Below are 14,034 nucleotides of genomic sequence, written 5' to 3' on the forward strand. Positions count from 1 at the left end.
TACAATACAAAGATCTGTGATGCACATATCCCAAATCTAAACAAGAAGGAAATACTACACTCCACAAAGGAACAACAACAAACGGGTGAAGTGAAGATACATAAAACGATGTGAAATTCAAAATACAGCCTTTACGAAAAGGACCTGACACTGGTACCATGTTTCAGCTATAGAGCCTATGTCAGGAGTCTACAATCAACATATAAAAAATAATTAAATTAATAAACCATAGACAAGAGTCAGTATATAAAAGGCACATAAATAAATAAGCAAATAAAAACAAATACTTAAAACACATAAATTAACACTTTAATTGTAAATGTACACTGATATACATTAAGTTATGTATATCAGTGTACATTTTATCTCTGTTAAAACCAGAGATATAAAAATATGTTAACCACAAGGGCATACAATACATTTAAAAGGAAAAATAGTAAACAATATCTGCAATGCACAGAACAAGGAATCTCATAAAGCACAGCATAAAAGAAAAGAAAGGGGGAAGGGAAATGGGACTTGATATACCGCCTTTCTGAGGTTTTTGCAATTACATTCAAAGTGGTTTACATATATTCAGGTACTTATTTTGTACCAGGGGCAATGGAGGGTTAAGTGACTTGCCCAGAGTCACAAGGAGCTGCAGTGGGAATGGAACTCAGTTCCCCAAGATCAAAGTCCACTGCACTAACCACTAGGCTACCCCAAACTCAGAATGAGCCTCCTACTGTGCTGTTTAAGAATTGCAGCAGTTGGCAGTGTGCTTCAGTCACCGATGCTGGCCCTCCTGCATATGCCCAGTGCAGGCACTTGAAAATGGAAAATAAGATGATACCTTTTTATTGTACTAACCTAATACCCTTTTCACTTAAGCTTTCAAAGGCCAAAACCTCCTGCCTCAAGTCAGGTCAGTATACTACTGTTATGGTATCCTCTCCTGATCTGAGGAAGAAAGTGTTGGTCACTGAAGGCTAATCAGAAATGTATAAAAATCAGTCCAATATAAAGGTATCACATTATTTTCTATTTTATGTTTTATTTGCATTTATTAACCTTTATTAACACAGCCACCACATTACTTTTTCCTAAACTACAAAAAATTTAGCACCTCCTGCCTCACTTTCCACCCCTTTCCCCCTTCCCCTCAGTACCCAGTGTTTCCTGGTCACTGCTGCTTCCCCTGATGAATAGCAGCAGCCGCGGCAAAACAAGAAAATCAAGCGCAGGGCCAGGAAACAGCAGCTTTCAGGCATGTGCTGTTGGCTCAGCAGTCAACTTCCCATTCCGGGGGCAGAGGATCAGCAGAGCTGGCAGCGCATGCCTGAAAGCTGCTGTGGCCCTGTGCTTGCTTGCTTTTCTTGTTTTGCCACAGCCGCTGCTACTGCTCATCAAGAGAAGCAGCAGTGGTAGCAGTGACGGCAGTGCATCCCCTGGCACATTCAGCGGGAGACTTTCCCACTTTGGCGGGAGTGCAGGAGATGATCTGTCTCCCGCTGAATGCGGGGGACTTGGCAGGTCTGGACCATGGTGGGTAGAAGGGGAAGGTTTGCCCAGACCACGGGGTCCCCTGGAGCTTACAGAGATAAGAGAACACTATGGGCCAGATTCTATATATGGTGCCTAGAAAATCTGCACAGAAAACATTTCCACCTAAGCGCATTCTATAAGCGGCACCTAGATTTAGGTGCAGTATAGGTGCATACATTTAGGCAAAGAGGGGCATAATCTATAACAATGTGCGTAAATTTGAAATGCCTAAGAAACGCCCATTTCCCTGCCCATAATCACCTCTCTTTTGCCTGCAAACATCAAAATTTAGGCAGTGCATTACAGAATATGCTTAGGGAGTTGTGCGTGGAAATTCTAATTATTGCCAATTAGTACTCATTATTGCTTAATGCTGTTAAAAGCCAATTAAGTTATGTGTGTTACAGAATCCGTTTGAATTTTGGTGGGGGTCTCTAGATGCACTATTTAGAAACCAGGGGATGGTGTCTAAAGTTGCGCATACAAATCAGCGCATATAACCAATTTATGTGCGCAACTTAATTGTTTAATAAGTCAATCAGTGCCACTAATTGGCTGCTAACCAATTATTTGCATTAATTGGCCTTAATTAGGATTCAAAGGCAGATTGTACTCTATAATGATCTACGAAAAATCCTAATGCATGTAAATTTTTGGAGGCATGGCTAGAGGTGTTTTGGGGGTGTGTCAACATTTTACGTGCATATATACAGAATTTGGCTGGGTCACACCTAATTTAGGCTCCAGCATTTATACATGCTTGTAGCAGGCATAATTGTCAGTGCCTAAAGCTAGGCGCAGTTTATACCCTAAGCGCTATTCTATAAATGGATGTGAACCCTTTATAGAATAGCACTCAGTGCATAAAAGTTTCTGCGCCAATGTTTAGGTGCCTCTTATAGAATTTACCCCATACCCCTAATTCTATAAACCTGCACACCCAATTTTACATGTAGCATGCAAAGTTGTACACATAACCTAATCATCAGCTGTTAATTGGCATTAACAACCAATTATTGGCTATCATTGGTGTGAACTGGTGCTGATTGGCACTAATTAGCAGTTATGTGCATAACAACCCTTAGACCAGATTACGTAAATTGCATGAACAAATTCCATCAGGTGCAAATGCAAGGTGGTGTGGACATGGGTGGGTCAAGGGTGTGCCTAGCACTTACATGCATATCTTATAGAATACTAGCATTTACAGGTCTAACTGCCTCCATTTAGGTGCAAGCATTTACAACAGACATTGAGCTAGCGTAAGTGCTCATGTCTAAACTTAGATGCATAAATGTGGACTTATGCTAGGATTCTATAACGGCAAGTTTGTGTGCAATTAGCATTATAAAATTTATGGTCAGAGTGCATCATCCCAGTGCCCAACCTTAGGCAATTATAGATAATTATGGCAATTCTATAGAATTAAGGGTCCATATTTAAGCACCTGAATGTACAGAATACCTGTACGCCCATGGGTGAAAGTACAGTTAGATACCTAAGTGGCTGCAAAGCGGCTAAGCACCATTCTGCAAAGGTTCATGTATCTCAATTTTTGAGTTGGATAAATACTATTGACCCTTGTTTAAAATTCACCATGATTAAACATGTGACAAATCTCCTTGCTGGACATCTGGATTTACAAAGTGCATGGAGAATTACATACTACAGTTTATCATAAACCTACAGACCGCAATACTTTGCTATCATTTACCAGTCATCATCCACATAGATTGAAATGGTCCCGCTCAGTAGGACAATACTTATGACTGCGCAGAATATGCACTACAGATGCTGCATTTAAACAACAACGTGTGGGATAAACATAAAGGAATCCTGTTCAGAAGGAATGGATCCTAAGGAGCTTAGCCGAGATTGGGTGGCAGAGCCGGTGGCGGGAGGCAGGGATAGTGCTGAGCAGACTTATACGGTCTGTGCCAGAGCCGGTGGTGGGAGGCGGGACTGGTGGTTGGGAGGCGGGGATAGTGCTGGGCAGACTTATACGGTCTGTGCCAGAACCGGTGGTGGGAAGCGGGGCTGGTGGTTGGGAGGTGGGGATAGTGCTGGGCAGACTTACATGGTCTGTGCCCTGAAAAGGACAGGTAGAAATCAAGGTAAGGTATACACAAAAAGTAGCACATATGAGTTTATCTTGTATGGCAGACTGGATGGACCATGCAGGTCTTTTTCTGCCGTCATCTACTATGTTACTATGTTTCTAAGTCTTAGGTTTGATTAGAGTGTTGGAGATCTCACATTTTCTCAGTAATTGTTCTGGCAACATGGAATAAGCTCCTACTGACTTGGAGGAGTGCAAGACCAGTCTACTAGCATTTAGTAAACAACTAAAGACCTTCTTATTCTCTGAGGCGTAAGAAAGGGGAGGTGTATTCTCCTTGCCTTCCCATATGTAAAAAGAAAGTGGAGGGTTTGCAGACTCTCGTTTTCTCTATGTTTTTTACTGATGATTTCCTTTAATTTATTTGTTCAACTTGTTAACCACTTTTCTTGTTTTTATAGTCATCCTCCAATCTTTCCTTTTCCATCTTCCCTACACCATACCCCTCCCACCTTCCCTTCTGGCTATCCTATCGTTGTTTACCTTCCCATTTCCAATTCATATATTCTTAAAACCTAACTATTATTATGTTTATTACAAATTGTATTATTTTCCTTACAAGACTTTGTAATTCTATTTACTATGTAAGCTGCATTGAACCTGTGTGTGGGAAAGTGCAGGGTACAAATGTAATAAATAAATAAATAGTCATTTTCAAAGCTAAATAGAATAAACAGTGTTAAGTATAATTAGTAAAATTGCGGTGGGGGGGGGGGATTGTCTGAAAGGGGTGCAAAACTTCTAATACCCTGGCACCAGCTTTGTTGTCAATGCAAGAGTGCTTTAACACATCTGGAAAATGACTTATTAAACTGAAGTAGGCATGATGGGCAAGGCATAACCAGTTATTATTTTGATATGATACTGATATATTGGTATGATATACTTTTATTCCTCAAAATGCAATAGTGGCAGAAGCTCTCCAAGTATGAATGGTACGGTTCACATTCCTCTGAAGGACCACATCAGAATCTTGAAGACAGACTCTGGAAGCTTGGAAAACAGCATGTGATGCCTTCAATCTTTCCCTTTGTAAAAGTTAACTATTAAATTACTACAGAAGCTCCAGCACAGTTATGGTAAGCTACAGTATTTTCTAGCCAACTGTACTAAGCTATATTTATTTTAAACCTTTTTATACTTTAACTTTAGAATAACAGCATCTGTATATGTATTTGAGAAATTTTATCAAGCTCTTATAAAATTCTAGTTCGGAAAACTGCAATTTTGTGCACTACTCTGATGCTTCACCTGATTTTGAAGTCTATAAAATGTTACATTAAAATGATTCTTATCTCATACTTTCTTGCATACTATTTAGTAGCCCTGGACTTTGAAGATACTCTACCTTTCTTGTTCAACTGCAACACCGAAGGAGGGGGTGTAGCCACTTTCATTGCCAAACCATAGGCTCCTCTGAAAGAGTGACTGTCTCGAACAATGAAAGAACCCGGATCTTTGTCCTTCAAAACCGCTATGGCTGAAGAAGAGAACAGACAAAAATAAAACATTCACCTTGGTGCAGTTTTACTTTAAGCACTGAATCTGTTTCTATTGCTCATCGAAATGGACTATATCTTGAGTCATCATAGCTACTACTGGTTTTGTGGCACACCAATGTATGACAGTTGATGGATGATGTTATCCCTTGATTTAGCATACACACATACATACCTGTACATACCTACACCTCATGTGCCCTATCGTTAACCAGATTATGTACCCTGTTAAGTGATACCTGAAACGTGCCATGGAGCACCATGGCAAAAAGGACTTAACAGCTTAGAGCTTTAGCAACTCTTTCACTCCACTGCTCATCCTTAAATCTTAGGACAAGGTGTGTTCAAGGTTCCATTACTCCATGAGTGAACAAAAATTATAGCAATTTCAAGGTACCAAATTAGTTTAAATTATGAGTTAATTAAATCTATTTCACATTCTGCTTCTGCCTTTGGCTTAAGCTATAAATATTCCAACAACAGGATGGTATTTACTACAATAAAATTAAACATTTTCAATCTTCTTTATAAAAAATTGATATTTGAACCCATTACGAGAATTATTTTATTCTTCATCTTTATTCTAAAATGCTAGAAAGCTTTCACTATAGAGCAGTGCTTCACAAAATTTCCCAGCTGCAACCTCATTTTAATGGCTCCAATAACAATACAACCCCAACCCTACATCTCCTCCCATGCTACTGCTCCAGGCTGGCTGATGTTACCACAGTCCCGGCCTTCTGTCGAGCCCACACAGGCCAAGTTGTAGCATCCCCATTGGCCTACACAGTCCAATGAAACCACTATCTAGATTATGTGATTCCATTTGAAGTCATGACCCATAGTTTGGAAACTGCTTTTAAGAATTTTATTTGCACATTGGTGCAGGAGAAGTGAACTACATATTGTTCTATCTGGGTAATTCTTATGCTGGGTCACAGTCAATAAGAATGTATCAAAGCCATTAAAAAATTCAATGGCTAAAGCTGAAGGATTCCACCTGACTGAACCATCCTATCGTTTTGTCTCAAATACCACTTTAGCCTTCTGAATTAATGAATACTAGCGTGGCCAACTAGCTCCATGTCTTTTCCATGACGGGCTGATCCAGTTTTGGCTTTACTCCACTGCATGGTTGGCTGGATGGGTAGGGAGTTCTGATTTGCAGTGCTCAGGTTGGAAAACTTACACTTGCTGGCCCCCTCTCAATTCTTGCCCAAAAGAAAGATCCTTAATAGTCAGGTGTTCTGTCATTAAACCTCAAAACTCACAAGTAATCCCATCAGAATTTATTATCTGCTCTATATTGCCATTCACACTTGGGTCCTGTACAGTTGGCCCACGCCTTATAATGTAGGTTTCTTGTTATGTTGATCAAACACAGACTGTTTACTATTTACCATGAAACTGCCAGTTATCATGCTGGTGCTATGGCTCAGATTGTAGCACTGCACACCATAGTACAGTAGGGAGAAGGGGAATGGGAGAAGGATAGAAAAATCAAGATTAGGATTTGGGACCCATCAGGCATGGGAAGGTACTAAAGGAAGGAAGATTATTAGTCATCACCACTGAACAGAAACCAAAGGACATTCCTCCATTATTTTCTAGGGCTGGTCAATGAATCTCAGACATTCCTGAGCATGCCACTTGGGAAGGAGTGATTGGAGAGAGGGGAAAAGGAGGAAATCTTAAAAAAAAAAGCATACCCTCTTATGCTTGCTTCCCCAGCACTGGAAAGCTACCTTTCTGTACTAAATACTGATGTGCCTACTACAGTGTGAATGAAGAAACAGAAATGCTGGTCTCAACAAACAGTTTATGTGAGCATGAATGTGCCCTGGAGGCACCAGCTAAATTATCCTATTACAGGATACCTAATCAGCCCTGCTTTGTGCTCACAAAGGCATTTAAAACCACAAACTATGTGGGCATGTTTAACTACATCCACAACAAAGGCCAAAGGCATCATCTCCATGGCATGCCGCTGTCTCACTGTTCATGAAGAAATGATCCTTTTCTTGCACCAAACTAGCTATGCATAACACACTTGAAACTGTTTACTCCATCCCCCTAATTCTAGAAAAGTCTACAATAATTGTGTGGCAAATTTGGTGCACGCTCAATTTGTGAAAGCAATTTAATTAAATAACGAGCTAATTTGCGCCAATAATTGGCTTCTTAACAAGCAGTTTTATTTATTTGGATTTCTTTACTGCCTTTTTGAAGGAATTCATTCAAGGCAGTGCACAGCAAAAATAAGTAAAACATAAGCAGTTATTGGTATTAATTAGATTTAATTTGAATTTATGTGCGTTGTGAGGAATATGAGGGTGAGAAGGAGAATGAAGGCACATGAAGGAATGAGGAGGCTCGAGAGGGAGGGAGACTGGGTAGAGAAAGGAAGGAGTCCTTTCCCCTGGGGGACTGGAGAAAAGGAAAAGACTACAATTCCCAGCAGCCCCTGAGTAGGTCCCATAGTAGAAACAGGGACTTCAATCCCCAACAGCCCCCAGAGGAAGTCAGGAGAAGGGCAAGAGAAGGGAGTTGGAAAAATCTGTCCCAGACAGCCAGAATGAGGGAAGGAGTTCTGAACCTGCCCAATCAAGCAAATGGAGAGCAACTGAGCAATGGGTGAGGGGAGGAACCTATGGACTGGCAAGGGGAAGAAAAGGGGGAGGAGTCCATGGAGATTGCTGCTCTGACTAAACTGGAAGGAAAGGAGATGAAACAGGAGAGGGCTGCTTGGGAGGAGAGCCTGGTAGAAGGGAAAAGGTGGCATCCCACGAGGGGAGCTGAGAATAGGTTTACTACGGAAGGGTCATGCGGGTGGTGGTCAGGGTATAATGCTGGCCTGGTTGGGGAGGGACCTTTGCCACTCTCCCTAGGTTGCTTTCTTTTGAAAGAGAGAAAGGAGGAGTGGTGATTTTGGGCATAACTGCTATACATGAACTGCTGGGAGTCTGAAACCTTTCTGAACTGCTGTGTTTGGGGGAATTGTTTTTCCTAACTGCTGACATGAACTACTGAGGAGGGTTTGAACCCTTTCTGGAGCTACCCTGTTTGAAGAATTACTTTGCATACCTGCTATACATGAACTGCTGGGAGTTTGAGCCCTTTTTGAGCTACTTTGTTTGAAGACTTGCTTTGCATAACTATGTGGGCATGTTTAACTGCTGAGATTTTGGAACCTTTTGGGGGGTTTTTTTCTGTTTGTTTTGAATACTATGCTGTTGAACTGCTATGCTTCTTAAGAAATGCTGTGGTGGGAACTACCTTTGGAGGAGCAGCTGACACAAAGGGATTACAATAAAGTATAATGATCTGACCTTGTGGATTGCCACGTGCTCTGTAGCAGTGGATTACAGCTAAAGGGTCGAGGGACTGAAGTCTCCCGGTGGTGGAGAACTTGCAGCGTAAATCCCATGCCTAAATTTTATGAGCGAGTAAGAAAAAGGGTATGGAAATGGGAGGGCATTCCTAGCATTTATAAGCGTTGTTACAGAATAAGGGGGGGATATGCGCCCAATTTAGGCATGCACGTTTGCACTACATTTCAGTTGGTACATATGGTTGCGCCTAAATTCCTGGGCATAAGCGCTATTCTATAAACCGCACCTAATGAAGTGCAGCTTATAGAATAGCTCTTTTTTCAGCGCAATATATAGAATTCACCCCATATATCTAGGCATACATCTAACACCAAAACAAAGAAGAAGAAAATCTCAGCAGACCATTCAAAGGAAGACCCAAAGCGGAGGTGGCTGACTCCGCTTTGGGTCTTCCTTCTGATATACATCTAACCAGTCCAGTAATAAACACTGGAGGATCATCCATACCTCATTCTAAACATCACCACCCCCACCTTCACAAAATTCTGCTAACGACAGCCACAGCCTCTCCCGGAGGCACACTTAGCCAGACAGATTTCAGGACTACTACGTTGAATATTACAATTACAGATGTGCATTTGTCTGAAACATTTCCCATGCCATTTCTTATTGGTTTTTGCCTGAAATGACTTCAAATTTAGTTTTGTTTTTTTTCAAATCCTCTGTCATATATAGCACACACTCTTTGGAAAGAGTGCGCACTTTTTATCAGTGGCGTAGCTAGGTGGGGCGCGAGGGGAGCGGCCGCTCCCCTAATCAAATTACAAACGAAAACAGCGCCTATCTCACCTGCTTCTGAAACGCCACACAGCAGCATGGATTTTATTTTAAACTTTGCTGCAGACAAACACTTCTCCCCTTTTTCTCTCTCTCCCCTTTCCCATATCGTACCAAAACGAATGTCCCTGAGCCTCTTCTTTCCTTAAACACTCCCCAGTCTCCCCCCACCCGAGCCTAGCAGACTAGACTAACACCGGTGCTTTCGCTTTCTGTTCCCCCTGGTTCCACAAACCTTTCCCTAGCAGCCCCTCCCTGCTGCTTTTTCCCTGCAGGGATCACAGGCTGCTTCACTGAGCCAGAGTCTGATGCAGGGGCGTAGCCACGGGCGGGCCCGGGCCCACCCAAGTTCGGGTCAGGCCCGCCCAGCAGCAAAGTTCCTGAGTGATGGCGATTCCAGTCGCAGCAATTCCCACAAGCTGCCTGCCAGTGCCGGCTGCCGCTCAATCTCCTCGCGCTACTAAGCGCTAACCCGGAAGTCTCTCCTCTGCAGGAGAGACTTCCGGGTTAGCGCTTAGTAGCGAGGAGATTGTTGAGCGGCAGCCGGCAGGCAGCGTGTGGGAATCGCTGCGACTGGAATCGCCGTCAGGAACTTTGCTGCTGGGCGGGCCTGCAAGGAGGGTGAGATGCTGCAGCTGCACGGGGGGGGGGGGGGGGAAGATGTCACATGGGGGAGGGAAGACGGGGGGACACAGCAGCTGCACAGGGGGAAGGGAAGATGGAAAGAAAGATGCTGCACAGGGGGGAGGGAAGATGGAAAGATGAGGCTTGGTTGGTGGGTGAGGGAGATGCAGCAAAGGGGTGGAGGGGTGAGGAAGGGAGAAGTCTTGGCTATGTATGAGGTGGAGGGGAGGGACACATGCTGCATACAGAGGGGATAGGTGGGGAGGGGGAGAAATGGTAGGCATAGGAGTGGAGAGGAGGGAGAAATGGTGGGTATAGTGGAGGGAGGGAGGGCGGAGCAGAGAAAATTTTGTGCCCACCCACTTTGGGCTCAGGCCCACCCAAAACTGGCTGTCTGGCTACGCCACTGGTCTGATGCTTCCTTCTGCTCTGCCCCTCTGACACAACTTGTTGTGTACGCGAGGGTGGGACCGGGACTTGGCAGAGGGAAGCATTCTACACTGGCACAGACAGCCTGTTATCGCTGCAGGGGCTGCTAAAGAAAAGCAGGTTTGAGGGATTTGGAAGGGGAGGAGAAGGTTAGATTGAGAACAGAAGACGGTGTCAGCCAAGGCTGTTGGATAAAAGCAGAAGACAGAGTGAGTGAGCCTATCTAGCTCATTATATGAAACAAAGATTGAGTATCATTACAATAGCTTAAAAATATTAGTGAGGCTGGTAGAAACAGCACTTAAAAACTCTATTTTTTTGCTCATTTTTCTACACTGCTCTATACAATGCAGATGAAATTTCAGGGAGGATATCCTGTTTCTTTCATCTTAACTGTTGTAATCAGCCATGGGAAGGTGTTATAAAGTTGATGGAATATATTGAAACTAAATGGAAGCAAAATTAAACTCTCCTTTCACTGGGGCTCATAGAATCACATCTTCACTTAATGTTTTGTAGAAGGTTACATTTTAGATACACAAATACACAAAGATGTGCTGGACTTGAGAAGGTGGGAAAGGGGGGGGGGGGGGTTGAGGGAAGAAGAAGGTGCTGGACTCAGGATAGGGGTTGAGGGAAAAAGGAGCAGTGTTGGTCTCAAGGGAGGGCTAGGAAAAAACTGAGAGCGGTGCTGGATTCAGGAGACACCTGAGAGAAAAAGAAAGTGGTGCTGGACTCACGGGGGGGGGGGGGGGGGGGGGGGAGGCACGGGGCTGAGGGATAAAGAGAATGTTGCTGGACTCAGGAGAGGCTGAGGGAATGAAAGGAAGAGTTACTGGACTCATGGGGGGGGGGGGGGGGTTCAGGGAATGAGAAGGAGAGGTTCTGGACTCCAGGGGGACTCAGGGAAGAAGAGGGAAAGGTCCTGGACTCATTGGGGAGAAGGGATATGTGCTGAACCCATGGGGGGGGGGGGGAAGAGGGCGGGAAGGGGACAGGTGCTAGATCTGCAGGGATAGGGGGATAGAAGAGATGCCAGACTAAGGGTGAGGGGACCAGGGAGAGAGGAAGAAGATGGAAGGCCATAGGGGGATGGAGAGAGTAAGGTCCTGGACTCATTGGGGAGAAGGGAGATGTGCTGAACCCATGGGGGGGGGGGGGGGGAAGAGGGCGGGAAGGTGCTGCCTTCACCCTAAGGATTTTACCTAGCCCTGCCCTGCCCCAACCCCACTCTAGGCCCACCTCACTCCACCTTAGCCTCCCCAAACAACTCAGTCACTGACCACACATGTATGCCTATGAGGATTTTAACCCTTTCCTCTCTCCCGGCCCTTCAGCCTCGCACTGGTGCCTATTTTACAAAAGTCTGCACCCCTGATGTCAAAACCTGGCTACGCCTCTGGCGCACTTATCATGAACAGGGCACAGTATTTGGAAACAGCACACATTCTTCACAAATATTGTGCTTTATTTGTGAAAAGTGCACATTAACTATGATACTGTCCTCAAAACAAAACAATCCCGTAAGTCACATGGGAAACTAAACAGAGCAAAAATATTTTGGCTGCATTCCCCTACTGAATATGCACAACATAGACAGAAATCGCACATCTGGATCTCAGGGATATGTAAATCTCTCATGAAACCCCGACTGGCTAGATAAAAAGCTCCAGAAGAGGGTTGGGAAACACTGATCCATGGATTAATAAGATTGGACAGCATTTTGTTTTCAGCGTGATTTGGGAGTGAGATGCAATTAAGATATAGGTTGCTGTCCTGCAAAACTGGATGTCTCTTGACTGCATGGCCATAAGTAAGTCACATTTCAGGAAAGTCAATATTTACTGAAGCAAACAGCATCATGAAATCCTTGATTAGTCAGTGAGCCATAAGCAGGGGAGGCTTCCCATACTGTGGTTGCAACCCTACATGGGAACACATACACTACGTTTGGAGTCACAACCCAACCCAGAAGTTCATTGATGCTTCAGTTCCATGTGCCTTGGTGGGTTTGCAGACGATAGTCATGGCCCGAAAAAGTTTGGTCAGCACTGCTCTATGTTCATTTGGACTTGAGAGGTCCTGGCTATTTATATGAGATTTCGCTGCCTAAGTCTGTGCCTGCCCTTGCCAGCACAAGAGCTGTTTGGTGACATTCTATCAGCAGTCAGGACTTTGGTTATATCCTGTCCAATATTAACTTTAAAAAAAAGTCCATATCTGGCTTCAGTGATAACATCTGCAAATCAGCGGATTCAATGCATCCCGACTTGGGAGCACTCAAAACACTTTTCAGTACAATTATGAGATACAGTTATAGTACAAGACTCATTTTACCTTTCTGTAAAGATCAATTTCAAACCTCACTGTCCTGTACTTACAGAATTGCTATGAGAAAAGCTCCCAGACAAAACATTATAGTAATTATAACACCCTGGCCTTTAGCATTCATTTCTACTGATTTTATACTGCCCACTTTATAAAGTGGCTCCTTTCTTCTTTTCTAAACAGGCTATCAAGTTTATAATGCATGCTGGCATGTCCAAAATTAGGTCTCAAAACCCACTGAAAAACAGTTTATAATACAATCCCTTGGTCTGTTATGTACAATTATCACACTGATATAGCGCTGCACACTTGTTTCAATGGGGAGACATCAAAGGATAGGGGAAAAGTGTTTTCTAAATCCAATTTTTGCCAGATGGACTTGCAACAGCCAGCATGGCTAACTAGCCAAGACACCAAGATGTTAACATCTACAGCCTTGTGATAACAGCCAGAGCACATGTTACAGCCACTGTACAGGCAGATGTTCAAAAAACTATGGATCTTCAGTCAGGTTCACATGCAAAATCACTCTTGTTTTTGATAGGTAATTGGAAAGGACAATGGTAGGATGGGTGCTGCAGTTTTGGGGGATAATTATATCAGTTTGAACCAAATGGCACTTCTGCTCTAACATTTCTAAAAACCCTCCTTTGTGAGGTTTAGAAAATCTGATGTAAATGTATAAATACATTCATACAAATGTATAGACTTCACAAACGCATACCTTTTTAAATTCTAAATAAAGAATATGATCTAATTTTCTTCCCGCACACAAACTCTTGTTAATGCAATTTCAAGGCAAAGCCTGCAAAAATCTGCCCAAAGCAATGAAAGGAGCAATGACCAGCTACCACAGAAGCTAGGCTCTGCTTTATATGGTTTATTTAAAATTTGCTATATTGCTCAACTCAAACAAATCAAAGCAGTTTACAATAAAAAGGATAATAAAGAAAGAAATTCTAATAAAGAGAAAAGACACATTCAAGACCAGACATGCTTACCAGTTAAACACACTAAAGTTTCCTGGAAGACATACTTGTAAAATTAAAAAGCTAGAAACATTTAAACATATCAAAAACATTAGTCCTCCAACTCAAATGCTAGCAAAAAATAAAGAGTTTTCACCAAAATCTTAAATTTTAATATCAACAGGTATAAATTACAGGTATATCTTTACTTATATTCTGGGCATTGTTTGTAGTTCTAAATGAGTTAAAAAGGAATTCGGTATAAAGTGTCCGTAACTGCAGAACAAATGTCACTTAGGGGGTTTCTGCCCAAAGTGCTATCCTGTAAGCTCCATGCTTAAGTGGCATAGCACACAATTGTGAAGGGGGCA

General features: G+C 43.0%; 1 protein-coding gene across 2 annotated transcripts in view; it reads right to left on the minus strand.

The window, feature by feature from the left end:
- TNS3 (tensin 3) overlaps positions 1-14,034 on the minus strand; it is a 1,051,445-nt gene that overhangs the window by 47,917 nt on the left and 989,494 nt on the right. For both annotated transcript variants that reach the window (XM_030209265.1, XM_030209274.1), the window contains one exon: positions 4,995-5,126. In XM_030209265.1, coding sequence (XP_030065125.1) covers positions 4,995-5,126 — 132 coding nt within the window. The remainder of the gene's footprint in view (positions 1-4,994; positions 5,127-14,034) is intronic.

The sequence above is a fragment of the Microcaecilia unicolor genome, chromosome 1 (assembly GCF_901765095.1).
Source record: "Microcaecilia unicolor chromosome 1, aMicUni1.1, whole genome shotgun sequence".
Classification (NCBI taxonomy): domain Eukaryota; kingdom Metazoa; phylum Chordata; class Amphibia; order Gymnophiona; family Siphonopidae; genus Microcaecilia; species Microcaecilia unicolor.